The 27,753-nt window shown below is 45.0% G+C and overlaps 2 protein-coding genes and 1 long non-coding RNA gene across 5 annotated transcripts in view; 1 reads left to right on the forward strand and 2 right to left on the reverse strand.

Annotated features, from left to right (window-relative positions):
• The window catches only part of LOC115540772 (inactive rhomboid protein 2), a 28,748-nt gene extending 25,154 nt beyond the window's left edge, over nt 1-3,594 (reverse strand). Inside the window, exon 1 of one of the 2 annotated variants that reach the window (XM_030352344.1) lies at nt 3,491-3,594. The gene's annotated coding sequence lies outside the window, so the exon portion shown is untranslated. The remainder of the gene's footprint in view (nt 1-3,490) is intronic. The other variant, XM_030352345.1, reaches the window with a different exon arrangement.
• On the forward strand, nt 2,638-8,996 carry LOC115540774 (uncharacterized). Its single transcript, XR_003976226.1, has 3 exons — nt 2,638-2,780; nt 3,501-3,641; nt 6,864-8,996. It is a non-coding gene; the product is annotated as an uncharacterized LOC115540774 (long non-coding RNA).
• Nucleotides 3,946-27,731, reverse strand: acox1 (acyl-CoA oxidase 1, palmitoyl). 2 transcript variants are annotated; one of them, XM_030352347.1, is made up of 14 exons: nt 27,449-27,731; nt 26,740-26,898; nt 22,763-22,923; nt 22,053-22,160; nt 21,784-21,903; nt 20,684-20,799; nt 13,338-13,507; nt 12,791-12,953; nt 12,119-12,309; nt 11,768-11,935; nt 10,804-10,909; nt 6,902-7,045; nt 5,521-5,727; nt 3,946-5,122 (listed from the first exon to the last, which is right to left on the reverse strand). In XM_030352347.1, the coding sequence occupies exons 2-14, from the start codon at nt 26,799-26,801 to the stop codon at nt 5,072-5,074; spliced, it is 1,767 nt and encodes a 588-aa protein (XP_030208207.1). In that variant the 5' UTR covers nt 26,802-26,898; nt 27,449-27,731; the 3' UTR covers nt 3,946-5,071. The 2 variants fall into 2 exon arrangements, with proteins under 2 accessions (XP_030208207.1, XP_030208206.1); XM_030352346.1 differs by lacking the exon at nt 22,763-22,923 and adding an exon at nt 24,727-24,887.
• Nucleotides 27,732-27,753: the final 22 nt, after the last annotated feature.

The raw sequence follows: 27,753 nt of genomic DNA on the forward strand, positions 1-27,753 counted from the left end.
AAACCATGTCGGCTCATAGGAAAGTAGGTCAAGTGCAGCTGGGATACAGGTGTTCCATGAAGGAGACTAATCAAAAACAATTTGGCCGTTCTGGAACATTCCAAGAATGTGGAGACAGCTAGAACAAGGATCGCCTTTTTAATGTCCAGGTAGCTTCATCACGACAGCGGGTTTCTGTTACTTTCCAGCTACCATTATTATGCTTCTATCCAGTAAGTGTGCATGACTAAGCGGCAATTTAACCAACTTCCTCATTTTTGGCGTTCTAAAGGGCAGTTGGAGACCATACACAAACGCCACTCTTTATGTTACGTGAATTATAGATAGCAATCGGCCTCAATATCTTAATAACTTTCATTTTAAGGGAAGTTTGGATATTGAAGTCTTGCATATTTAAATTTATCATATTTATGCTTTCAAAGAGCTGTCCCACATCTATCGGTTTGAAACCTGTTTTTTAAGTAAGAAGCACAACTGGAAAAATGTTCATGACTGACTTCATCCACATACCTTCGAGGCAAAATACCCCAAGATTCCAATTAATTTAAGGGTAATGCTAATACATAGCAGAACCAGCCCGCACACCCCTTTCTCCATGCATGTCTGGATACGCAAGGCAAGAGAATTCTGCTGCAAATGCCTGATGTATGCAGGCGTACTCCAACACTAAAAGAATGGACTTTTCGACATCAAAGAAATGACTTCACCGAAGTGTTGGATGTGTAGAAACACGGCCACGAGTTCAAAAACAGGAAGGAACTGTGGAAGCTTCTAAGCAGATGGATGCACCTATAAAGACTTTGGTGGATATTCCCATGATAGAATACCCTACTTCTCAGAATAGATTATTTTTAGCAGATATTTTTTGGTTCAGATCCCTAACCTGCGCTCAAGCCAGAGGAATTTACATCTTTGATTTAGCGTCTTGAATGCATGGTGGGAAGTTAGGGCATGGTGGAAATAGTAATCCGACAGCTACTAGTTCTTCCTCTGCTCAAATACAAAGCCTGTCAGCCATCTTTTTACTATGAACGTGTCTGGTCGTGCACGGTGGTTGCTGGGACTGATTGATGTTATTAGATTCAAACACATTGGTTATGAGACCATGAGCGATAGATCACCAATAGAAAGCCATGATGAGTGGGGTCATTGTTTGAAGACCTGGTAGTTATTTAGTCTAGTCAGTCAGTGACACTGCACCAAACATTATGTGGGTACAAAACCACCATGAGCCAGGATAGGTGGGGCACCATGTCATCTCTACAGGCAAACACAACATAAGATGAACAATCCAAGTAGAAATGGGTCAGTCAGTACCCAAACAGAAACCTGCCAAATGGAAAGAACTACAATATCTAAATGGATGCAACACCATTTAAGGTTTTATGAGGACTTAGCATTTAAAGCGCTTCCTGGGCAACCAAAATAAAATGCTCTGGTATGCAGCTGTGAGTGGAAAACGTGGGTTGGCATACTAGGAAAGAATGCCAAACAGTGTAGCTCGTGAGATCCATACCCTTGCTCCAGGGATGCACTCGGACTGCGGTGTTGGGGGTAGTGACATGGCCTGACACACAATAGGCCTACTATAGCACCATGGGCCACACTGTTGAACCTCCAAACTCTCACAGCACACTAGACTACCAAAACCTAAATGTATATCCAGTAGATTCATTTTAATATTACAATACAGAAAGGTGGACTCTACATATCGAACAAAAATATATATCGGTTGATATGTTATTTTTATTTTTGATAAGTTGAGATGGTCTTCGTCTGACCATGGTAGGTTAAATGCATTTGAGATGCAGTCAAATACAATTTGCCCAATATGGGTTAGGCCGCAGTTAACTTTACAGCTGCTGAACTGAGAAACAGGTGCATTGTGGTGTAACTGAATTCATGTTGTATATAACAAAGGGGTGCAGTGTAGAGCTCGATGTTAGAAGCAATAAAACCTAATTGCCGGTACAGCAGCTTACTCAGTGTAGTCTTTAACAACAGCAGTACACAACAAAGCACAACTTCATGAAGAAGAGTGACCGAGCACAACAAACAGACCAGATGGACTCACACAGGATATAACATGTTCTTGGGAATGTAGCCAACTTTTTTTAAATTGAAATAATGCCTCCCCAGATTGCAAAAACCTGCAATAGTTACGCAACACTAATTACCACCCAAACTAACAGCCTTTGTAAACCAGTAGCACTAACTATAGGGGCGCTATAGATAAAAACAAGATGGAATACCTTTTGATAAGATAGGAAGGACTGCATTGAAAGGCAGACATTTATGCAGATAGAAGTAAACATGGCAACTACAAGGCATCAGTTTGGCCATAAGAATACTATCAATTATTAGCATACTTTCAGTTCCTGTCATCATGGTTGTTCATATGCAGCTTAATACCTAATTTAAAACGTTCAATATGCAACAAAAAAAGGGCAGTTCAACAAAGACAGTAGGCAAGGGGTTAAACTCTTGGCCAGTGAGCTGTGCGGTGCAGCAGGAACGCGAGGCGGAACGGGGAGTCTTGTGTAACGATTTGAAAGTGTGGAAGGTGTTGGAGAAGCAGATGTTGGGTGGGAAGGTATGGGAAGGTGTGTCGGGGGGGGGGGGGGGGGGGGGCAGCAGAGGAGGTAAGGATATTAGAGTTAATTTGGTGACATACTTTTTCCGGGGAGTCTTGGGTAACGATTTGTAAGTGTGGAAGGTGTTGGAGAGGCCGATGTTGGGTGGGAAGGTATGGGAAGGTGTGTCGGGCAGCAGCAGAGGAGGTAAGAGTTAATTTTGGGACATACTTTTTTTCTTTAATTTGTTAACCGTAGTATGTAAAGATGTAATGTCTAATAAACATGGGAATGTACAGGGAATAAAAAAACTAATATTAGATATAATTCAACCCCACCCACTCACAAAGACACTCAAACGCCCTATTTCATAGTGAACCAATGACAAAAAGGGCGATTTATTTTCGAGTGTAATTAGTTCATAGTATGTTTAGTTCATTAGAAATGGCAAGCCACTAAATATTACACTAAAACCTGTAACCTTGAAGTGTAATGTTTCGTGAACCCATTAAGGGAAATAAATGAAACACCAACCAAGTCACGTCAACTCGCACAGTAACTAAGCAGAGGGAGGGCTGCTGTCACAATCCCTGTATAGGCAAAATGGAAGGCTAACAGAATAAAGTTTATACAAAGCATTTAGATAGACCCGTCCTACATTTTAATGTTTGGAGCTTTCTCGTAAGATACAAAATCAATGGATTTGCGAAGACATGCTTGCTTCCCAGGGGCATGTCTTTGTATCTCGGTTGAAGCTATGATCTGCTCGGCGCGTCAACATCAGCAAGCCTACGCCGTTGTGTATTATTATGTTTTCGAAATTATTATTACCACTAAAATGTGTATAGTGGCGTACGTTTGAAGATAAAATGGATAATTTATACATAATGAGACCAATAAAGCCGTCTATCACTCACCTCAAAACAGATCCACTAGTATCAGCAGGGGCTCGCCAACGTGCCCTCTCGGCGGAGGCAACCCTTTCCCAGTAGCCTCTTCGGTTGGAGCCCTTCCAAGGAGCAGGAGGCGGAGCGATTGAAACCAGTGTTGCGTTCAAGACATGCTCGAGTAATCGAATGTTCCACAAATCCATTTAGTTTTTAGTCATATAGATAGTGTAACAGCGTATACTGGGTTCTACGGAAGAGGATTAGGGCCACACATGTAAAAAAAAAAATTTTTATTCTCAGAATTCTGAGAAAAAAGTCAGAATTCTGACTTTAATCTCAGAATTCTGAGAATAAAGTCAGAATTCTGACATTAATCTCAGAATTCTGACATTAATCTCAGAATTCTGAAATTTTTGTGCTTAAAATAACTAAAATAAGTGAATAACTTCTGGCACTCACAGATAACAAAACACGTTAATATCAATCAGATCCTTTATTTAATATCAATTAAATAAACCTAATTTAAAACATGATTATCCATCATTGAGAATGCATGATATCAAAATACAAAGATGATAAAACACAGATTTAACTACAAAGTTGGACAACAATCCTACATTAGAATATGTCATTTAAATCAGTTTCTTTAAATATTGCCATCCCCAAGATGTGAAATTATTCAGAAAACACAGTTTCCCTAAGCCTGGCATCCCAGGACGAATTCCCAGCTGCAATTAGTCATTAGTAAAAAAAGATATTTCCAAAGGGCGTCACCAACAGGCACAGACCAAGATCCCTCTGGATAGTCCTACAACCAATCATATCAACGGAACGGGTGACAGCGCTAAGCGACTCAAAAAAAGGCATCACTGAAAGTATTTGTCCATTTTGTGTAATACTGTCTCGATACCATTCTTTATCAACAGACAGCCATATTGGTTGTTGTTTATAATGCCTCAAGGGAGTTCCTCTGTCCCGTCATCGTATTTATCCCGACTCATATTAATCAAAACGGTTGTGATTGGTTGGTCAATATGGTACCGGGAAGAAATCTTTATTGTATTAGAGGCGAGCCAGAACTCGGCAGTGCAAATTAACCATGAGCTTGCGAGAGTTGTCTGGTTCCCAGGCTAAGTTTCCCCAGGCACATGCTTAAAACACAGCAATTAACAGGGATGCATTGTTTTACAGGTCCCCACTTTCCATACTAAATTGCAACCAAACAGAAAAACGCTAGGGCTGTTGGGAACTGTACCATTGTTCATGAATCCTAGCCATAGATTGAGATTTCTACAATTGATTGAATGTGCCCATAAATGCCAAGCCATTACAATATAACCGTGTACACTGATAATTATACACAGATAAAGATTTTTCAGTCGTCAATTTTTCATTTTCAAAATTTGCTTCACGATTGCTATACAAAAAAGAGCATTCTGATGTTGCCAACCAAAAACAATAGTGATATATATAGCAATATAAGGCTCTTGTGAATGGAATATTGGCGGACACCAAGGACTTAATGATCCGAGGTGAGATTAGTATGGTCAAGATATTTCCTATCAATATACTGTAGCTCTCTTGCAACCCAGGATCAAACAATAAGGATTAAAGCTTGGCTTGCAGTGGTTTCAGATGCTTGTGAAAGGACTCGTGAACCTGGCAGAAAAGGGAGTAGGAAAGCAACATGTTTAACACGCATGCACAAACAAACAAACACCAAAATAAAAACATTAGGTAAACAATGAATGCAATCAATGGAGTTGCCAACAGGCAACATTTTCATTCCTAGGTAATTGAAGAAAAATGGTTATACCACGTCATTGTAAAAAAAAGGTTCTTCACACCTTTTTGCTTGACCTATTCCCCAATAATAAAATTAGCATATAAACAACAACAACAACATAATCTATATTAGTTTATTTGGCCTTTGAATGATTATGTGTGATACAAAAATAATTTGTCTACTTTCCCCCCCTACTCTCAGTCAAGAACGGATCTATCACTAAACTTTACCATACATGTAAAAAATATTTTTTTCTGCAATGAAAACCCACCTCAGTGCGGTTGAGGGGTGAGCTGCGTGCCCACTCGAACATGGCCTCGTAGACATTGCCGTCGTGGCGTCCGAGGACCGAGTTGAGCATCTTGTCGTGGTGGTCGAAGGCGTCCACCAGCAGCACGGCGCTGGGCCTCACCTCGGCCAGCAGCCCCTTGAGGCACTTAGAGACCGACGGGACCTGGGCCCCGGTCAGCACACCGGCCTGGCAGGGAGAGGAGGAACACAGGGAAGGCATGACGTACACTGAGCGTTCAGTCATTGTGGCGAAATACGATTATTGAATTGGTTTGAAAATTGTTTTTATGGCTTCTGCAAAAATACTATTTTAATGATTTCATAACAATGGAATTTTAATGGTCTTTTATTCATAGCTGCGGTCTGAAATAAAAAAATAATAGACCACTGAATGCCATGAATGCCATATCAGAATAGAGTATTAAACAACCCCACCCACACACACACACACCCCCCCCCCCCCCCAGACACATACACACACAGGTGATAAAGTCCCTACAGATATATCCAACTAGCAGGTCATCGATAAGAAGGAGTTTTGCAGCCAACAGATTGGCAGCCAACAGCTTACAATAGGTGTAGGCTAGTTGTAGGCTTGTACAATTATGATCCTGCTTCGAGCACCGTCTTTGCTGGCTTTGTTTTCACTTGGGAGAAACACATTGTTGCCCGTAAACAGCAGTTTAAAGGTCGTTCAAAGCCTATTACGAAAATGTTAAAATGGACGGGATTGCGATTCAGCATACGTATAGCATGCACGCAAACTCACAGCCAGGCAAAAGAACGACAAACAAGTTCTTATTCTTATAATTGACTAAGAGCAGCTATTTCTTTAACGACATAGAAAGAATGATTAGAAAGAAAATAAAACTAAATCTGTTTATTTTTTACCTACTTCCAGTGCGTTGTTATTAGGGGGGAAAAAAAATAATAGATTCTTTGATGCATCGCGATTCTGTGTAGAACGATTCCGTCTCGATTCAGATAATTTAATAATCGGAATTAAAATAGTGTGTTGTAATGCAAGCTGCATTGATTATTGCATTGTTCATAGAAAGTCATATATGTGACAAAAGCTTTTTCGCTAATAAAATATTAGAAAAGGTAATTAACCTGTTGATGTCTTTAATGATCATCAAAAAAGTAGGAACTGATTAGCAAGCTCTGAGTAGCAAATTCAGATTTTTTGAAAATCCTGCATGGAAATGTACATAAAAAAAAAATTTTGCTTCGAGATGCATCAATAATCATTTTAGAATCGAATCGTTGACCTCTGAATCGGAATCGAATTGTGGGATTAATTCTTATTCCCACTGCTAATAGGCTCCCAGCAGTAAGCCTAGTAAGGAGAGGAGGCGTACCTGGAGGAAGTCTCCGGTGAAGTTCCCCATACCATGGATGGCGTAGAGGTGGGCCAGGGTGGACATCACTGAGTGGACGCCTGGGTCCTCTATCTGGTCCACCTTATCTCTGAACATCTTCAGCACCATGTAGTGGCAGTGGGCCTGCAAAAACATGTGCATACACATGCATTGAAATTTGGACTATTGGACCATTATTTCACTTTCATGACTCAGGCCAATCCAACCAATGTCACAAGTGTAATTTTTTTTGATATATATCACATGAAAGGATAATCAATTACACTCTACTACCACTGAGGTCAAATGTCTAAATTATTTTATATTATTATTACTAAATTAAAAGGAAAATATTATTATTTTCCTTTTAAAATCTACACCGTTCAAAGGAATCATTGGTAGTCAACAAACAGTAGCGCACCGCTCGGTGGAAACAAGGCATACGACTGAGCGGGTTTGTTGGTTCTCGTATCCTAGACTTGAGGGGATAACCCCTCCCTCCAGGCTGCTCCACAGCCAGGGCTCCTGCTTATTGGTTCATAGCGCAGCCATGCGCTATGAACAGGCGTAGGCGGTATCCAGATCCCTTAGCTAGTCACACCCACTCAGAGGAGGACTTTCCTCCTCTCTCCCATTGAACCCCTTGTTATTCACCGGCCGCCCACACTTTCGGGGAAATTAATGGGAGTCAATGGAGGCTGAGGGAGGAACGTCCTCCCTCAGCCTCCATTAATTGTCAATAGGCGATAAGGGGTGCTAATTTCCCTTTACCGAGGGAAACGAACATTAAATATACAAAGGCATTAAAGTCGTCATTAAAGTAGTCATATTTAAGGGCATTAATTCATTAGTAGTCTGGTCAATCTACATTTTTTCTTCTCAACAATGTTTAGGAGGATCTTCCTCCCTCCCCTCAATGGAGAAGCCTCCACTGATGTATAATATGATATTATTTAGATAAAGAGCTCCAGGACTCCTGCCGGAGCACCCGGAGTGTTCAAGAATAATTACAGAACACGGCCAAAAGATGCGTGCGCCTCACCATTGCAAGGCGCAATGTAAACACGAGCACATGGTACCGTGGCCGCAAGCTGCTCAGGGCCACACCCCCACCGCACGTTTGTGGAAAGCTCATTGTGGGACTGGCTCGTATTGACTGTAATTCTGCCCCAAGGCTGAATTTCTTGAACGTTTTCAAATACTAAGGGCCCACTAACACCTATATATAAGCATCCATAAAGTAGCATGCCATGGGACCTTTAAAATACGCTAGTAAGGATGTAATTTAGGGAAAGTTGCACATGGGGGCAGTGTTGAGGAGGCTCCGTGAGGTGAGGTTAATTATGTTGTCTCCAACCTCCATCTGATCTATGGCAGAAAAAACGGGAAGGGAATGTAGCTATTTCGGCAATGTAGGTAAAACCCCTAAAACGGTAATTTGGGTGCATCAATGTGATGAGCCGGGGTCAAACTAGAAACCTTCCGGTTATAAGTCCAACCGACTCTACTTCCTGAGCTAATGCCGCCCCTCCGATCATAGAGCTTTATGCATGCACGTCAGTATAATTTAGGTATACATTGAATTTTCACTTCCTAGATGTACTGATTTATTTGAATATGATTAATAACTACAAGTTATTAATTGTATCTTGTAAAAAGTAACTTATGTTATCCTACTCATTCATGCTCATCATAACACTTTACTTAAGGTTGTTGAGTAAGAAAGAAATTCACCAGCACTGTACCTCTCTATCCTCCAATTTTATATCCTAAACTTTGCACATATATCAGCCAGGAAGCCAAAAAGGTAGGCCTTGTTTTGGGGAATGAAAAAACTGGGAATTCAATCTAGCATTCAATTCAGTGGCGAAGCTAGACCTTTTTTGGGTGGGCTCAAGCCCACCCAAAACTTGCCTTAGCCCACCCTATCATTTCGTCCTCAAATCTAATATTCTACCTTTTTTTTTTACACAAGCAATGAGAGAATACATTCTGTAATGAACAGGCACAAATGGGCAAGTGAAATCGAGCGCAACCTTCCTGCAGGAATCTCTAACCTCTTATTGGTGGGTGGGCGTCCCCTGTTTGATAAAACTGAAAAGGCAGCACGAGCACACTTAACATAGTTTCTGCTGTTTTGTCTGTCAAAAAGGCTTGCTAGTCTTTATCAGAAAATCCACGATTTCCAGCTGATAATAATAATCTTTTTAAAAAGCTTGACATAATCTGTCAGATGACTATTAAATGACAGTTGACCACAAGGCGATTCTATCTATGCCTCTTCTTGAATTGCTCTCTGTTTTAGTCGGCAGAGGCTTGTAATGCTGCGTAGCAAAGCATGATAAGGTGCAAGGAGCAGAAAAAGTTGACATGGGTGCTAATTTTCAGTTGAAAAAAAAAGGCTGGCATTATTTTATCAGCTGAGGGCGTATTCATTGCCATAACAACGTGAGCTAATCAACAATCAAGTACAACATGTTTTAATACTATGAGACTCATGAAAACGCCCTCAGCTTATAAAATGTGCTGGCGAGCGCCAGCAGACGGGACTGTGTCTTATTTATTGATTTATTTATTTTATTTTAAATAAACATAATACCAAGGGTCAGAAGTTTTACAAGAATTTTGATCTTACAGTTGACAGAGGGACTGGGTGTCTTTATTCATGCTTGAAAGATGAACATATATTATTTTTTTGGAAAGGGATTAAGCTGATGTTTACTGTTTAAAAATATTTTTAATTAAATCCAAACCCCAGTGAATCATATGCTCTTGTTTCTCTGTTTTGAGATTCACACAGACTTAGCAGTCTTGTTTAAATGTTACAAATTGAGTTAATAAACTGAACTTGGAAATTGTTTTTTGTTGTTGCAGATGTTATCTCCGCTAATTTTATTAATCTAAATAAATAAATATTATCAGGTTCTCAATAGCAGGATATTTCAATTCAGGGAGGGCGCGAAAAAAAATATCTGTCTCCTAGGGTGGGAATGACAGAAAATAATTGAAAGCCACTGGTCTAGAACATGTTGTACTTGTTGATTAGCTCACGTTGTTATGGCAATGAAAACGCCCACAGCTGATAAAATAATGCCAGCGGTTTTGTTTTAACTGAAAATTAGCACCCTTTTTTTTTTGCATCAGAACAAGATTTATTTGCATCAGAAGTTTTATAAAAATGTATGGGTCCCTGAAAGTGAGACAACGTAGTTTATTGCTCCCAAAATAGTGGTATGTTTCTCATATTATTAATCTCGTTGTACCAATGTGTTTCAGTAACTTTGTAAATAAAATAAAAGGGGGAAATATGGTCATTTTTGAGTGAAACTTACACAAAGGAAATTAAATATACCTCAAATTTGTTATTACAGTTCACATCCATTGATTATTCCTTCATCCAAATAGTATTTTTGCCTTTCATCACTTTAGTGATTAAGAACTGCATTATTTAGCTGACACTGCCAGCTTTTGGCTGAGACATACAACAGCATAGTAACTAATAAAATAAAGGTTGTGGAATAAAAAAATCTTGGACAGGACGTTATATACTTCATATACCCCTGTGGCTTCCTGGGGTTGAGCCCCCCCAAAAGTCAGAACCTAAAATCGCCCCTGATTCAACTGCAGATTTTCTACTCATTCATACATATTGGATAACATTTCGACCATGCACACTAGACAACAATACAAATATTATTGACCTAGTATGGATAAAAATCACAGTATAAGGTTACGAGGGACTTAAATAATGATAGTTCCTCCAATATGGATTGTAGACTTTGATAATATCCTCAAACGTTGTTTGGGACTAAAGCTTCTGTTCAATAAAAATGTGCATTTATTTCCCTAACTTTTGTCAGGCCTTGCAAACAGTGATCTACAAAGAACATTGATGAACTTACGTCCGATGCTCTGACCAGGTCAATGGTGCTGTTGTTCCAAGAGTCCTCCTGGCACTTCCCACGCGCAGACTCCTGCTGAATGCTCTGAGCCGCCAGCTCAACCAGCCTGCACACACACACACACACACACACACACACACACACACACACACACACACACACACACACACACACACACACACACACACACACACACACACACACACACACACACACACACACACACACACTTTTTATACCTTGCAGGTAATGTTTAAATTTGTAATGCTTTAAATGTCTACTTTGAAAGGTCAGACAAGAAGTATTGGTGCCCTCTAGTATTATTAAACAGAATAACACAAACATGTGACATGGAATTTAACTCCCATCTCACTTCAACAATACTTCCACATCCCCAAATCAAACAAAAGGCCAAAAAAGTAAGGGCAGTACAAACATGTTCACGGTTAATTGTCCAATTTCTGCCACTATGGGTCTCTCAATCAAAAAATGTTAAAAAAAATAAAATAAATAGCCTGACTAAGATACAATTTAACTAGAGATGTCTCATATTTCCAAATGTATCACAATCTCTTACAGTATCCTGTGTATCCCGCTAGCTTTTCAACAGTAAAAAGCAGGTAAATAATTGCTTGGCCAATGGAACACTAGCTTGGGCACATAAACTGTATATAAGACTGACTTTCATTTTGATTATTTGGTGGAAGCAATAGCAGGCTGTTTTCACACCAAAAAAGGTGCCTACAAAAACGAGTACAAAAGGTGCCTGCAAAACAAATACAAAACTAGCACAAAAGGCACCTCCAAAATGAGCATTCAAGTGCTTGCTGAGATTTAGACCACATATTCAGTTAGTTTTCTTCTTTCTTGCAATCCTAATACTTCCGATCCTTAACGCACACACACGCACGCACGCACGCACGCACGCACGCACACCAAACACACACACTCCTTTGTATCCTACATGGCAGCGCGGATCTCGTAGAGATCCACCAGGGTGTTGAGGTTGAGGTCCAGCTGGGAGGAGACGGCCTGCGGCGCCATCACCCTATGGTGCACTTTGTTCAGGTAGGACACGGCCCCAGAGAGCTGCTGTCCGGCCTGCACCTGCCGGTAGCTTTTCATCAGGAACCTGCAGGGGGACACAACCAATCAGAAGCACCCTTAATTAACCTGGCATCGCCAGACAAATCGCAAACTGCTGTTCGTCTGGAACCTCTCCCGCTCATTTTTCACTTCACCAACAAGCGTCGGAGTCCCTGGGAAGCATGGGGTAGGGAGGAGTGGGGTGCTGGGGTGTAGGGTCCACACCCACCTGGCTGTCTGCAGCATCATCACCGTGTTCTCGCCCTCGTAGGTGCAGGAAGGGGTGAATTCCACGTAGATGTCCGGCAGGGCGCTGCTGCGGGAGTAGCCGTGGCCGCCACAGGACATGCGACACACCTCGATGCCCGTGTTGGCCGTCCACGTGGTGAAGGCCTTGAGGCCAGCGGACAGCGCGTGGAGCTGGCGCACAGACAGGGAGGGCATGAGCGAGTCTTAGTCTCTCTCTCTGTGTGTGTGTGTGTGTCTCTGTGTGTGTGTCTCTGTGTGTGTGTGTGTGTGTCTCTGTGTGTGTGTGTCTGTGTGTCTGTGTGTCTGTGTGTGTGTGTGTGTGTGTGTGTGTGTGTGTGTGTGTGTGTGTGTGTGTGTGTGTGTGTGTGTGTGTGTGTGTGTGTACACATTTAATGAACTTCCCTTGCAGGTTAAAATGTACAATGCAATCACAGGCCATGCCGGTTAGAACATGTCGATGTAAATGAGAGGAGAAGAAAGAAACACGAGTGAGCTACGAGTGTGAAGAGGTGAGTCGCATTGTAGAAGCACGAGGGTTAGGGTTGATCAGATCAACACAACAACAGATCAGACAGACAAGGTTAGGGCATGATGCAGATTCTGCCATCAGTAAAGCCTGGGGGATGACTGCCGAACTGAAGTCCGTCCGTACCTCTGGCATTTCACTGAGGTCGCCCTGGTTGATGTCTCCAGAGATGCGGTTGTAGGTGTCAATCATGTACTGACCAGCAAACAGGAAGGCGTAGGCCGTGGCCAGCAGTGGGAACAGCTTGTGCTGCTGGGTTTGGTAGTCCAGGATCTGGGGCTCAGCTTCTCTGTGAGAGAAAAACAAAAGGATAGTCAAGGTTTATCTGCAATCATTGCAGGCATTATTAAATTAATATCAAGATTTATGAGAAACTAATATTGTTGAAATGGCCCCAAAGCAATGCTGGATCTTGATCCTGAAAAAATAAATAAATTACTTAAATAATTAATTTATTAGTCAATTACAAAAGTGTGGTTTAATTTGATGACACGAATATAGACCATGACCTCAGGCTCCACACAGGAGCGGCTGGTGAACAATGTAGTTTACAAGGCGTAATAACGGTCGTAGTTGTATTAGTTTCGTCTCGGTGAGTGCGTTTGGTGCATGTTTTCAACACTGGAAGATAAACCATTGTTTGGAGTGGGGTGGCAGTGGGAGAAGGACTCACCCTGCGCGGATCTCTGATTGATGCCGCACAGCACTGTAGCGGATGGCGATTGTGCAGCATTGGGAGAGCACGATGCCAGCGTTCCCCACGATCAAAGAGCGGATGAACACCATGGTGCCGTAGGTTAGCTTGGAGCTCAGCGGCTTCACATAACTGCCGTCTGGTTTCACCTTTGGGAGTCAAAGGAGCAACATTTGCTACTGAACCGGATGCATGTGAGTTACATACATACATTTGAATGTTTCGTACTGCATTTCATTTCACTGGTGAGCCCTGAGCTGTCAATCAAAGAACATCCCTGAGCTGTCAATCAAAGAAGGTAGGAGTAGACTAAGGATTAGTTTGTGGTTTTATCTTGATCGTAAATGGATTGTTTGCATCAGGAACGTCAGGCACTATCGCAGCCATTTTGGCTTTTCACAGTCTAGGGATGTTCGTTTTATGTTATCGATGGTGCCGAAGGATTCTCAGCTTTCATATTTCATTAATATTTTATATTGTACTTTGTGGCCAAGAAAACGTAATGTCGATCAAATTGTGTTTAGTTCCCAAGCTGGTAAGCTAGTAAGTTAAATTACTTTCACTACACTTATCCTACTACTGAGTTGTACAAGTCCACCACAAACTAGTAAACTACTCCTGATAATACATTTTAGGATTAGCCAATCGCTAAACAGAACCGTCGATTGACAGCTGAGGGCCGATCAGTCATATTATTATGAAATGTAGCTCATCCTCCACCCTGCCAAACCTGCCTAAGCACCTGTTTTTTTTAAAGGAATTGATCAATTGAGCAACTGAGGGGTTGGTATTAGCATCAAATCGCCCCAAATGTGTCTTCAAGTTCAACATCAGATCCCTCACAGAACAGGTTTGGGGCCTATTATGCCCAGGTATCACTCCCTGCCAATTGTTCAACATAGAGAGGGTGTGGGTTGTTTGGGATCGGCTTTATTTAGCACAGGTAACCCAATAGTTGGTTGCACATTTTAGTATGGTAACGATTGGAGGTGTGTTTTGATGTGTTTTCGTTCTTGTCATGTGTTTTGATACCGTTTTTGGTGTTGAATTTAAGAGGTAAATAGTGTGAGAGATCGCAGAATTAACACACATGAAAGAGAATCAATAAAGGACTGTGGTGGTGGTTTTCAGTGTCCTGTGTGAGACCTGAAGCACTGCAAGAGAAGTATTGACTCCAAGGTCTATTTGGAAGAAAGAGACTTGGAAACTGCACCCTGCTTTGAACAATCCCAACTTCTACATTTCGTGGACCAGTCAGGAGAGGACTACGTCAGATCCAAACTCCCCATAAACCACTCTTAAATAAGGTATTGTGAAACCAAATAGAGCAAGGTTGTTGATGTAAAATATGTGGAATGAAAATGTGGAATTTATCAGTACGGTAGTAATTAAAGTAATTAAAGTTGCAATGTGTTTGATTCGGCTTTCAGATTAACTTTCAGATTAAAAACAACCTCAATTACAGTGTTCTGTCCGCTCTAACTGGATGTGCAACTGTGTGGCAGGAACTGGGTAGCGTGAGTGGAATTGTTTTAGGAGTATACACTTCCTATTGTTACTAAAAACAGGTAGGTACAGGCTGGAGATTATTTGTAGCATGTAAAATACATCATTAAATCCCACGTTATAGGATGGGGTTTTATTGATATCGATAGTTACGAATGTAACTACGGTTCTATGAATCCTGGATGACCGCCAGAGGCGGTGCTTAAAGCACTGGATCTCCACCTCGCGCATGCGCATTTCGAGTACCTAATACCAACATAGTCACCTGTGACCCCCACGTGACACCGGGAAGGCTATATCTTCCGGTGTCATTAGAGGATCTGTTCCTAGAATCTCCTTGCGAGAACACAAGGATTCTGAGTGACTGAACGCTCTGGCGGTCATCCAGGATTCATAGAACCGTAGTTACATTCGTAACTATCGTTCTATTTCATCCTTACTGACCGCCAGAGGCGGTGCTTAAAGCACTGTATGACCCATACCAAAAAGGTCACAAAGAATCCAACACCCATCTCACTCATTGGAGGTAGCAGAGCTTGGCAGTAGGACCAAACTCATCGGGTGGGGACTGGCGACGTTGACGCGGTAAAACCTTGTAAAGGTGCCCGGTGACGTCCATGATGCCGCGGCACAGATTGACTCCAGGGGTACACCTCTTAGTGCGGCCCATGATGTCGACACGCTTCTGGTGGAGTGGCACCTCAATCCGGATGGCGGGGGGCGGCCACTGGCCACATAGGCGTGTTTAATGGTGTCGACGACCCAGTGGGACAGCCTCTGTTTAGACAAGGCAGAACCTCTGTTAGGGCCACCGTGACACACAAACAGTTGCTCGGACTGCCGTATACCGGCCGTAGCAGCAATGTAAGCCCTAAGCGCCCGTACCGGGCACAGCATCTCGGACTCATTCCCCTCAGATGGGGAGTTAAAACGTGCCAGCTGGATAGGCTGGTTAAAATAGGTGCGTGAAAGCACCTTGGGCAGGAACGCCACATTGGGCCATAAAACCACACCTGAGCCATTAGGGTTCCACCGCAGGCATGTATCTGCCACGGATAGGGCGTGCAACTCCCCGACCCGCTTCGCAGTGGTAATGGCGAGCAGAAAAGCCACCTTCATGGACAGCCACTTCAACCCTATCTGGGTCAGAGGCTCAAAAGGAGGTGATGACATGGCCTCCAGCACCAGGGGCAGGTCCCAAGCTGGAGTCCTCAGAGTCCTAGGGGGACGCAGCCTCAGGGCCCCCCTAAGGAAGAGGGACACCAACCTGTGGCACCCCACTGTGTCTCCGTCGACCATCTCATGCCGGGAAGAGATAGCAGCCACATAGACCCTCAAGGTGGAATGAGAGCGACCATCATCCAGGAGGGACTGCAAAAACTCCAGAACGGTGGCCACGGAGCAACGCGCTGGGTCTACTGCCTTACCCCTACACCAGTCAGAGAATAACCTCCATCTGTTGGCATACTGTGCTCTGGTAGTTGGTGCCCTGGCATTCAGAATAGTATTTCTGACGGTCTCAGTGCAAACATTCAGCAGTGAGTCGGGCCCTGCAGCGGCCAGGCCCAGAGCTGGAGGCGACGGGGATCTGGGTGCCAAATCTGGCCCCCCAGCTGCGAAAGGAGGTCCTTCCTGCAGGGGAGGCGCCATGGAGAGCTGCAGCAGAGCCTGCGCAGCAGTGGAAACCAGAGTCTCCCTGGACAGTAGGGGGCCACCAGAAGTAACCTGTGGCCCCGCAGAAACACCCTCTGAAGTGTGGGGAGAATCAGGGGCAGCGGTGGGAAGGCATACAGAGGACTCTGTGGCCAGTCGTGAGCTAAGGCATCCTGTCCGAGGGGGCCGGTCACCTCCGTCCAGGAGAACCAGAGGGGGCAATGTGCGGATTCCTCTGATGCAAAGAGGTCCACCTCCGCCCTGCCAAAGAGACCCCACATCGTCTCCACCACCTCCGGATGAAGCCGCTACTCCCCCGGTGGGGGCTTCTGCCGCGATAGAAAATCTGCGACCTGGTTCCGTTGCCCCGGTATGAAGACCGCCCGCACGCTGGCCAGGCGGGGATATGCCCAGGCCAACAAGTTCCGAGATACCCGGAGTAGCCGTGAAGACCGGGTCCCCCCTTGGTGGTTGATCTGGGCAACAGCTGACATGTTGTCGGATCGAACCAGCACATGCTTGCCTCTCAAATGAGGCAGAAAATGATTGAGTGCTAGCTGTACCGCCCTGAGCTCTAGCACATTGATGTGAGCGTGGTTCTGGGCCGGCCACTGCCCTTGGGCAGTCCTGCCCTGCCAAACCGCGCCCCATCCCGATAGGCAGGCGTCTGTCGTGACCAGCTCCCGACGGGATGGAATGGTGCCCATGGGTACACCCACAGACATATACGACCTCTTCCTCCATGGGGACAGAGAGAAGAGGCACTGCCGAGACACTCTGACCTTTCGGTGCCTGTGCCACTTGGGGTCCAAGTGGAGGCTGTTCAGCCACATCTGCATAGGGCGCAGAGACAGCAAGCCGAGGGGCACCACAGCTGAGGCAGCTGTCAGCTTGCCCAAGAGCTGCAGGCAAAGAATGAATGGTACCATCCTGCCATACCCGAAGCGGGGGAGGCAGAGGCGGATGTCGGTCACACGCCGAGGTGACAGATAGGCCCTCATAGCGTCCGAGTCTAGGACCATCCCCAGGTATGCGACCCGTTGGGATGGGTCCAGGCGACTCTTCACAAAGTTCACCGTCAGGCCAAGCCGGGCCACGTGCAAGAGCAGCCGAGCCGTGTCCCGGGCCGCCTGAGACTGGGAAGGTGCACAGATCAGCCAGTCGTCCAAATAAGGCAGGACCTTCATGCCCTGCTTCTGCAGGGGTGCGAGAGCTGCCGCCACCACCCTGGTGAATACCCTCGGAGAGAGGGAGAGACCAAAGGGAAGTACCCTGAATTGAAAGTGCCGGCCGCGAAAGGCGAACCGGAGGAAGTGCTGATGGCGCGGTGCAATTGGGACGTGGAAGTATGCGTCCCTTAGGTCCACCGTGGTGAACCATTCTCCCCTTGCGACCACCTGCAGCGTGTCGGATGCGGTGAGCATGTGGAATGGCAGGACCTTCAGGAACCTGTTGAGTCCCCTCAGGTCGAGAATTGGGCGAAATCTGCCATCTTTCTTTTTTACGAGAAAGTATCTCGAGTAGAATCCTCTGGGGTACAGCAGAGGATCCACTGGCTCGATTGCCCCTTTGGCCAGGAGGGTGGACAACTCCTGGTCCAGAGCTAAGGCCTCTGCCGGGTCGTTGACGACGGTCATTTTGACCCGGCTGAAGGCTAGGGGCCGACGTCGGAACTGTAACTCGTACCCTTGGGTCAAGGTGGAAACCACCCAAGGGTCTGAAGTACAGGCAGCCCAGTAACTGAGCTGCTGATGGGAAAAACTCCCGACGACCGGCCCCGAGGGCCTAGCGCCTACCCCCCCGGCCTCCTGAGGCTCTGGGGGGGCGTCGGTTGGGTTGTGGGGCACGGAGCTGCCAGGAAGGTAGGCGTTCGGGGGCCCGAAAGCCATCCGCTGGCTGTTGCGCAGCCCGCTGAGACCTACGTAGGCCACCGGAATAATCAGGTGGCTGAAAGCGCCGCTGGGGGACTGCCGAGGTGCCCCCAGGCCTGCTAGGAGCGGACACACTCCTATTTAGGCCTGACAGTTGCTGCCTGGTCTACCTAGCTCGGGCAGCCCCCTCCAGTGCTTCCAGGGCAGCTGACCCAAAGAGCTCCCCTGGTTCCACCGGCACCGCACGGAGGACCCTCCTACATGTCTCCGTCAAGGGCGACTGCGCAAGCCACACCTGGCGGCGAGTCTGCACGAGGGTGGACATAGTGCGCCCTAACTCCCTCGACATGAGGGCAAAAGCCTGCAATGAGGCGTCACTCAGACTCTGCAGCGACGGCTTGACCTGGGCCTGCTGCAGAGAGGTCGAAAGACCCAGCAGCAGGTGGGAAAGGGAGTTCCCAATACGACCCATGCGCGCCGCTGCGTCGTAGGCCTTTGACAGGAGGTCGTCTGTGACCCTGCACTGTGGCCGAGTGCACCTGGCATTTGGCCTCAGAGCCTCATCAGGAGCCAGAATTAGGGAGGCGATGGCAGGCTCGGCTGCTGGCATGCGGCCCAGCCCAACCTGTGCCGCATTCTGCATGGCAGCCAAGGTCCGGGCGTCCGACGTCGAGTGGGATAGGGCCCTAGTGTCCCTCCAGCAAGCATGGAGCTCCTTCAGATACTCCTCTGAAGGAGGGACGGAGAATGTGGCCGGGACAGGGTTGCGCCTGAAGAAGGCGCTGGCCTGGGCTGACTCCGTCTGCGCCGCGTCAAGCTGCAGGCGAGCTAGAGCGGTCCGCAGGACGGCCGCCATGGAGGTGTCTGCTGCCCCCTGCAGGGAGCCTTGTGCCGAGGAGCAGGAGGCCTCATCCAACGTGTGGGAGGCATTGCCCTCGGTCATAGCTTCATTAAAGAGGTTAGCCGAAGCCGCCAGAGAGAGGGCATCGCTTTCAAATTGGGAGGAGGGAGGGCCGGGCTGTAGCCCCGCCAGCCCCTGACCAGTCCCAGGCTGAAGGGCCAGGAGGAGGGACCGGATTTGCTCCATGTCGGACGCCAATCCGTCCACCCTAGCAGCAAGCCCGCCCCTTGCCTTCTTTTTGGGGGGGGCGCCCATAGCCGCAGCCCCATCATGCCGCTGCCGCCCCGAACGACCAGGCTGATTGGGAGGGAGGCTCATTAAAGCAGAGGGGTCGTTGGCTGCTGCCCGATTCTCCAGCTCTGCTAGCCTAGCCACTCTGAGCACCCAAGGCAGGAGGCTGCAGTTCATGCAGGCGCTGTCCGTGAGGCTCTCCCTCAGATGCTCGAGACCGAGGCAAGGAGGGCAACTGTCGTGGCCGTCCTCAGGCTCAAGAGGAGCCGCACAGGCGACACATAGGTGAGCCATTATAGAGGCAGCCACCGGCAGCGTACTGGGAGCGGAAGCGAGAGCACTTCCCTCGCCAGAAAAAATGAAAAACCGAAACTAATTAGCCTGAGCGTGATCGCTGCTACTAATTATCAACCAAACAAGGGCCAAATGCGGCGTTAACGGGAGCGGGAGCGAGAACACTGCCTTCACCAGAAAACCAAATCGACCGATATTAATTAGCTTGAGCGTAAGCGCTGCTGCTAAACAAGAGAGAAACCAAACAAAAACGTTACTGGGAGCGGGAGCGAGAGCACTGCCTTCACCGCTAAGTTGTAAGGGAAAAATAAATTGATGGTTAGAACAGAGCAAAGCTAACGGCTAACACAACAAACAATAACAGAGCAAGAGGCGAACGAGTGCTGGGAGCGGGAGCGAGCACACTGCCCTCCCAAACAAAACGCCGGCCACTCTTCTTATAGTCACTTTCACTAAGTATCTGTATGAACTAGCCACAGCCTCTGGAGGACGGGTTACCCGCAGCTCCGACCTTGGTCACGAGGCTGCACGTAGCCAGTTGTAACAGCTTCCTTCCTTTCTCAAACAAAGGTTCAATACGGCACCTGCGCAGCGAGAAGATGTAAGGAACAGATCCTCTAATGACACCGGAAGATATAGCCTTCCCGGTGTCACGTGGGGGTCACAGGTGACTATGTTGGTATTAGGTACTCGAAATGCGCATGCGCGAGGTGGAGATCCAGTGCTTTAAGCACCGCCTCTGGCGGTCAGTAAGGATGAAATAGAACACTATCGCTCAGCACTGACTACAGACGCCCAGGTTATTTTAAAGGCTAGTTGAAATGCTAACCAGTGTGACCTTTACTTCTTTCCTTAAAATACATTCTCACCTGTGCATATTTCATCAGCATGTTCTCTCGCGGGATTCGCACATGCTCCAGTTTAAGGTACCCATTGTCGACCGCATCAAATCCAAACTTTGGTCCAATGTCCCCGATCACAATACCTGAGCAAGTTGGAAGGGCAAAGCCAGAAAGAAATAAGTCAAAGAGGGATGCAGAAAGAGGGATAGAAAGAAAGATGAGAGGCAAAAACAGAGGGCTAGAGAGATGAAAAATCCATAGAGAGAGAGGGAGCTGATGGGGGGGGGGGGGGGGGGGGGACAAGGGGAATTGAATAACAGAAATGTAAATCAATTCATACAAATAAATGTTAAAGTGATGGAAAACAGAAATTTGTCATGTGCTTCTAATGCTGTAAATTAGGCTTATCAAGGTGTGCATTAAGCATCAAAAAATGATGTTCAATCATATCCATTGCAACATCCATCACATCCCAATCTATTCATCTTACTGGCCAACGATCGATGGAGATGACTCATTACTGAAACACAAATAACGGCGAAAATGCAGCCGAATGAAACTATGGCGTTTTGGACTTTGACGAAATACAAACTATGCATACAGCAAGGGGGAGGGGCTTCAAAGAAGGGCTTTAGACCACACCCCTACAAACCTGAGTCTCTCTAAAACAGGAGTTTATTAGTCTTTGGGGCTCGGTGAGGCTGCACACCTGTTGTGCCTTGGACAACACAGGTAAAACCAGCCATCATCACACAAACACTCAAGAGATCTCGGACATGTCGGGAGGCAACACCTGAGCTTCCTGCAGCATTGTGCTAATAAATGGCTTCCACCATATCTATCAGAATCCTGTACGGAAGAGGAGCCCAGTAGAACCGCTTATGTGACAGGGGTTTACTACTACATTTAGCTTTGTGCATTTTCCAGACAAGATATTTGGTGGGCAAGGGATTTTGATATTTAACTTTTTATAGGACCCGTTATCCATCAATTAAAAAAAAGAGCAATAAAGAGAAAAAAATTGGGCGGGCCGATGCCAGAGAGAGGAACAGCTACAGACCAAAGAAGACACTGGTGACTGTCAGACTTCTACAGGGACCAGAGGTTCTGCAGAGCGGTGTGATTACCTGGCAGTGGCATATGGGTGCCCATGCTGCGGAGAGGCACGATGAAGGCGTTCAGACCATGGCACTTGCCCTGTGTGTACAGCTGAGCCAACACGATGGCATGGTTGGAGGTCTTTCCAACTGCACAGAGATCCATGGGGGGGGGACAGGAAAGAGACTTTCATTCAAGGGTTTATTCAATTTAACGCTGGGAGAAAGCCATCTCTTCACTTCTAAGCCAGCTGTAGAGGTATCCCAGTGCCTGAAGCGAGGGTTGAGTGAGTGCTTACGTCCCCCTGGCCACCACTTGATGGAGGTGACGGTAGGGCTGTGCATTACAAACTCCTGAGTGGCTGGGTCAAACGTCGCGGTGGTCTCCAGACCTCGGAGGTGAGTGCCTAATAAAATGCCCCACACACACACAAACGTTATAACCATTTCAATAATAAGTCATATGTCACAATAAAAAGTCACATTTGCATGACATCATTTTTGTTTGGAATTTCTCATAAGGCCATATTGATCTTGTGAAGTCATGTTTCAGTTTCTTGATGAATATAATTCTGGCCTTGAGCCAGTTAAAACTAGATTTCAAAACCCCAAAAGTGGACAGACATTTATTGATTTCCACGGATGATCCGCTGATAGATATATCCCCAAGTGTTTCTACGGGAGTGAGCTCAGAATGATCCACAGCGTGAAACTGAAATGTAAACCCATCGAGATCAGGCTGGTCTAATGAGGCAAATGGAATGCATGTAGGTTTTTGACAAATCTCACAGCAAATGCAAATAAAGAGAAATTTCCACAGCTATGCTACACCCATAAATGACTGTACCATTTGACACAAAACGGCTCATACTGTATGTGCAAAGACGTGGCTGACCACCAATCTACCAGCTTTCTGACCGCCACCTAGACCCAAGCCACCTGTCCAGATGCAGTCACCCTGGGCCCACTGGCCCGTGCTACATGGTCAGTTCCAGGTGTACTGCTTTACCATGGCCCATTTCCGTCTGAGCATATGTGCCGATGATCTCCAGGTCCCAGGAGGGTGTGAAGAAGCGGTCCATTTGCTCTGGGGTGGCCTGGTTGAGAAGGGTGGGCAGGAACATGGCCAGATGGATTTCCAGCGGGTTTCCTCTGAAGCGGTGTACATAGCTGTCGCGAAGGCAGCGGCAAGCAGTGAAGGATTCGAGAAATTAATTAGATGAGGGTGAGGAAAATAATAAAAATAAATAAAAACGAGATGAGGGGAAGAATTCCTCAGATTAGAATCAGTGATATCATTCAGAGTTGAACAATTGTTTAGATTCATATGATAAAGCTCTTTATAAAATTCAGCACAAGGCAGCTATTAAAAGAGATCACAACATCATCAGTATGAGTACATCATCCATGCTAATGCGCCAAGGTTTCGGCCAAATTGAAAAGCACGGCGAAGCAGTTAATAGGAAGCCTGAGCATCATTGCAGAGTACCCCCGCCAATTACCTGAAGGTGATCCATGTTCAGGGAGACATGGATAAGATGCAACCTTACAAATCCCTGGAAGGAAATATCATGTAGCAGAGGATAGCTGGCCTGAACAGCAGAGAACTTCAATCCCTTTGAATTAAGAGGACTAGCTAGGTCACCAACCCCCCAAAAAAAGTGTGACTTGCAGTGTCAAGTACATTGTTTTCCCAAATAATACAACATGGTAACATTACATTAGTGATTGATGCCCGTCTCAATACTTCCTTTACAATCTTGGTTTATATTAACTCCCAAATCCCAATTATTGACTTACCAAAGATGGCATTTTGAGAAGCCACAAAATGTTTTAGTCAATATCAAATTAAATACAAGGAAACCTCTTTATTTGAATGTTGTTGAGATCTGTCAAATACCAATTGTATTTTTTATTTTCTTTACCATCAAGAAAAATAACAATCAAAATGCTATTTACTAATATAATGCATTAAAGATCATACATGAATGTACTACATATAATTTTGAACGGATAAAAAAACATAAAATATATAGATTGTTCCCATTTTAGTTTTAATGGATATGAATTCAAATATCAATTTACATTAAATTGATAGTCTTTCCAACGCATCGCATCAGCCTTTGCTTTCAGTCAATTTCCGGTCCACTGTGAGCTTTTGGTCGTGTCCGCAACTGTGCTCCGAGCTCAAAAAAAAATCACCACGCCTCTCAGCAGAATGTTACTTTGACACAAGTTTGCAAAGCTATCGGCAATGCAACACCACTTAACCTAGGTTTTTATGCATTTGAATTTATATCCAGTAAAAATTACACAGGTGCTGTAGGTAAGATATTGTAAAGTGAAGAAGAAAATACTCGAAAAATCGTAACAGCCCAAAAAAATACCCTGTCCCTCAATATAGTCTCTATTGAAAACTGTACGCACTTGTGACTGACAAGATGATTCTGAACTGATCACAGAAGAGATGCCCTGAGGTTCAGGGAGGTCTTATCTAAGTTAGCTCATACAGAGGCAGACAAAGAAAAAACATATTCTAGGAGCACATCCAAAACTAAACAATAAAATCTGTTTTATTGGAATGACATCAACATGTCATTCTCAAACAACAATCAAATAGCTCTTATAGGGCCCATATTTAACGACCAGCTGTGAAAGTGTGTTTAGCTGTACATTTCTAAATCTATCCTGCCCTTTGAATTGTTGACATTGCGTGGCAGTGTCCTCCTACATCTTTTAATGGATTGTGATGCCTACCTGTTGGTACAGTCCATTGGGTAGGCTGGTAGACTGATGCATCCAGCATACATCTACGGCGGATTTTGAAACTGCTTGCAATAGCTATTCACACTCACATGGTGGTGAAAAAGGGACCCTTCAAATCTTATCTACAGCACCATTATTGTGGGGGGAAATTAACTGGGAATGTGTAATGAGTTGTTGTGAGAACTTGAAGTGAGCCGGACAACTGACCGTGTCCCATCTCAGTTTGCGCGTAGGTGCCCAGCACGGTGCAGGATTGAGCGAGAGGGACCCATTTGTTGAACTGCTCAGAGTCACACTGGGTGTACAGGGTTGGGAGAAACATGACGTAATGTAGACCCAACGCCTCCCGTCCGGTGCCCCAGTACATACTGGATGAAGGGAAGGCAAGAGACACTAAATCCATGCTTAGCTCGAGGAGTGTTCTGCAGTTTATGCATGTAGCTACATCACTAATCATGGCCGTCTTTACCCCGGTCATTCATTAAATGCTGGGTTGCTCAACCCACTAGTGTACTAGTGCCCTCTATGGAAAAAGCCTAGTCAGGGCCAAGGCTAGGGCGCTTCCAGGCGGCTAGTGTCTTTCTTCTGTCTCCTTAACCCCTTTTCCCTTCCTCCACACACTCTTAAATAGCCAGATACCTTTGGTGTCACTCTTAAATTCAAATTTAGAGTCTGAGACAGTCAATGACTGTCATCAGAGATCCCAGTTGGCCCCAGTTTGACTTAATTCAAATTAAGAGTGACACTATAAATTAACTTACATTTATGCAACTCAGATACGTAAAGCACAAAGTACAAAAACAGTACTTATAAAGTGATCATGTCTTCAATAAGCACAGTGCTGATTCAATTCAGCGATCTAGCTACGTCTGAGACAGTCAATGATATCATGTCATCAGAGATCTTAGTTGGCCCCATTTGACACAGCTTTACAAGAGACTACCATTCCAGGTATCGATCACTGACACAGATCACCATTTCGACCCTGTGTCCATATCACATCCATCCAATCCATGTTTGCACACAGCACTGCATCATTGCTTTCTTTACATCTTACTCCCTTTTCCAACCTTTGCACATGTTGCAGCGCTACCTCTGCCCTACTGCAGCTCATGGTGGTGTACTAGGATACAGGCTAGTTACATAAGTTGGAAATAACGAGAGGTGTGCAATGCATGACAGTTATAGGCTGATACACAACATTTCCACAACTCACCAGATTTAAACAATTCACCATCCAACACCGAAGTTAACCACAAATGATACTACTTGGTCTGCCTAGTTCAGGGGTCTGGAGCCTATTTCTCTGCAGCCTACGTGGCTCTTGCCACTGACTGATAACATTTGGGTGAGAAATAGATTTGATTATCAAAATTAAAACTATAGATAAGAGATATTTGCATGAATGTCTTGATGGGATACAAAGCTAAATTGTCATCTTCATGTCCATTTGTATTTGTATTTGTATTGCCCTTAATCAAAGTTACAGTCCAAAAGGGGCCATATCTTTAGGATACCACCTTACCCTAGCCACCCAAAGTTAAAGAGAATAATCCCTTATTTATCAAGGTAGACCTACCCTGAGAAGATCATGAAAGGCTGGGAATACAACGTATCATAGCCTATTTGTCAGATACAATGAAAAGATACAGTATATTCTCTAAAAACCTTTTATAGTAATAATGTAACCCAAATTTTGGATCTCCAAAGAACTTTCAAGAAATGTAAAAAATATAATGGCTCTTCCGAATTAAAATAATCCTGACCCCTTGCCTAGTTAATGGTTTAATGTGTGACTCATTGCAAATGGGTCAAATTGAAGTGTACTCGCTAACAAAAACAAATGCAAGCAAAAACGAAAAACACTACAAAACAGCAGGTAGCCAGGTACATTAGCATGGATGTCAACTCATTTTATCGAGGAGTGAGGGAGGTTTTGGGCAAGGTTAAAGGAATGATTACCAAGCAGTAATTCATCGGTTAGCCTAAAATAAAAACAATGGATGCAAGTAATGGCACCAGTTTAAAAAGAGTAATGTTACACCACTAGTACCTACCAACAGTTAAATAACAAGCGTTTTAGCGGGGTACGCATAAAAATATGTGGACAGCTTGATGTGACTTTTCTGCAGCTGTTGTACTGTTCTACATAACCCAGGTGTTGTGGATATTGGCCATTGTAGTGTAGTGTCTATATGCCCTTCATGATGGACTCTGTACCTCTTATACCAGTTGATCTCAACAGGGTCTGAAATGCCGTACTCCCGGAGCTTTAGGATCATTGTGGGCACTCTTTTTCACCGCCTGGTCATAGCGTTCGCTGCGAGACAGGAAGTTGGGGTTCCATAATCGAAGTCAGGGTCATTGAGGACAAGGACTCTATAAGAAGGGATACAGATTTGCATTCAGTCAGATACGATTATGAACCTGATGTCGACATGCACAAATGATAACAATACTTAATATTGGTCATTTGGGATCCCATTGAAAGCAGTGAAGTGGTTGCAAATGTGATGTTACCTTTTTTCTGGCATCGAATGCTAATTATTAATAATGACCCAGATACTTCCATCTTATTTTAACACGAACGTGTTTACAAACGTTTTTATCTGAAGAAAATAGTAATATTTTCAATGTTTAAATATGCCTCACCCACTGTTTCCAGGGAAGTTGTGTAATTTAAATCGTGAAGAGGACTCCGGATAATCAAAGTGGGATGACTTCAATACAGATGACCCACTTGAACTGTCAAGTGGGTTCATATGTGACCCGGTAACTATTATTAGCTTTTCAGCTAATACATTTCACTATCACTAGGTTAACCCGATGTATTTTATACATCACCGATGTTATTGTTGTGAATCACATCTGCTGTGTCCTCTTTGAAGTATGTTTGTCAATAACCCCTTACATGAACCAACCAACTCACGTATTTCTCGCCTCCTATTCGTCCTTTCAGCACCGCCATCGAGGATGTTTGTGAGTTTTTCGATGTCAAATGTTGCATTTTGTCGCTCTCTAAGTATATCAGGATTCATTATTGTATATTGTCCTGCAGAACACTAGCCAGTCAATAATCAGTACGAGGCATAGATATTGTATAACTTCTGCTCCCGGACAAGGGTGGACTCTTGGCTATCGTCTTTAGTTGTAGACGCAGTTGAAGGGATCCTGTATTGTAGCTTTATCCCGGTTGCAACGCAATTTCCGGTCTTTTACTTTCCATGAGCTGTG

The sequence above is a fragment of the Gadus morhua genome, chromosome 3 (assembly GCF_902167405.1).
Source record: "Gadus morhua chromosome 3, gadMor3.0, whole genome shotgun sequence".
Lineage (NCBI taxonomy): Eukaryota > Metazoa > Chordata > Actinopteri > Gadiformes > Gadidae > Gadus > Gadus morhua.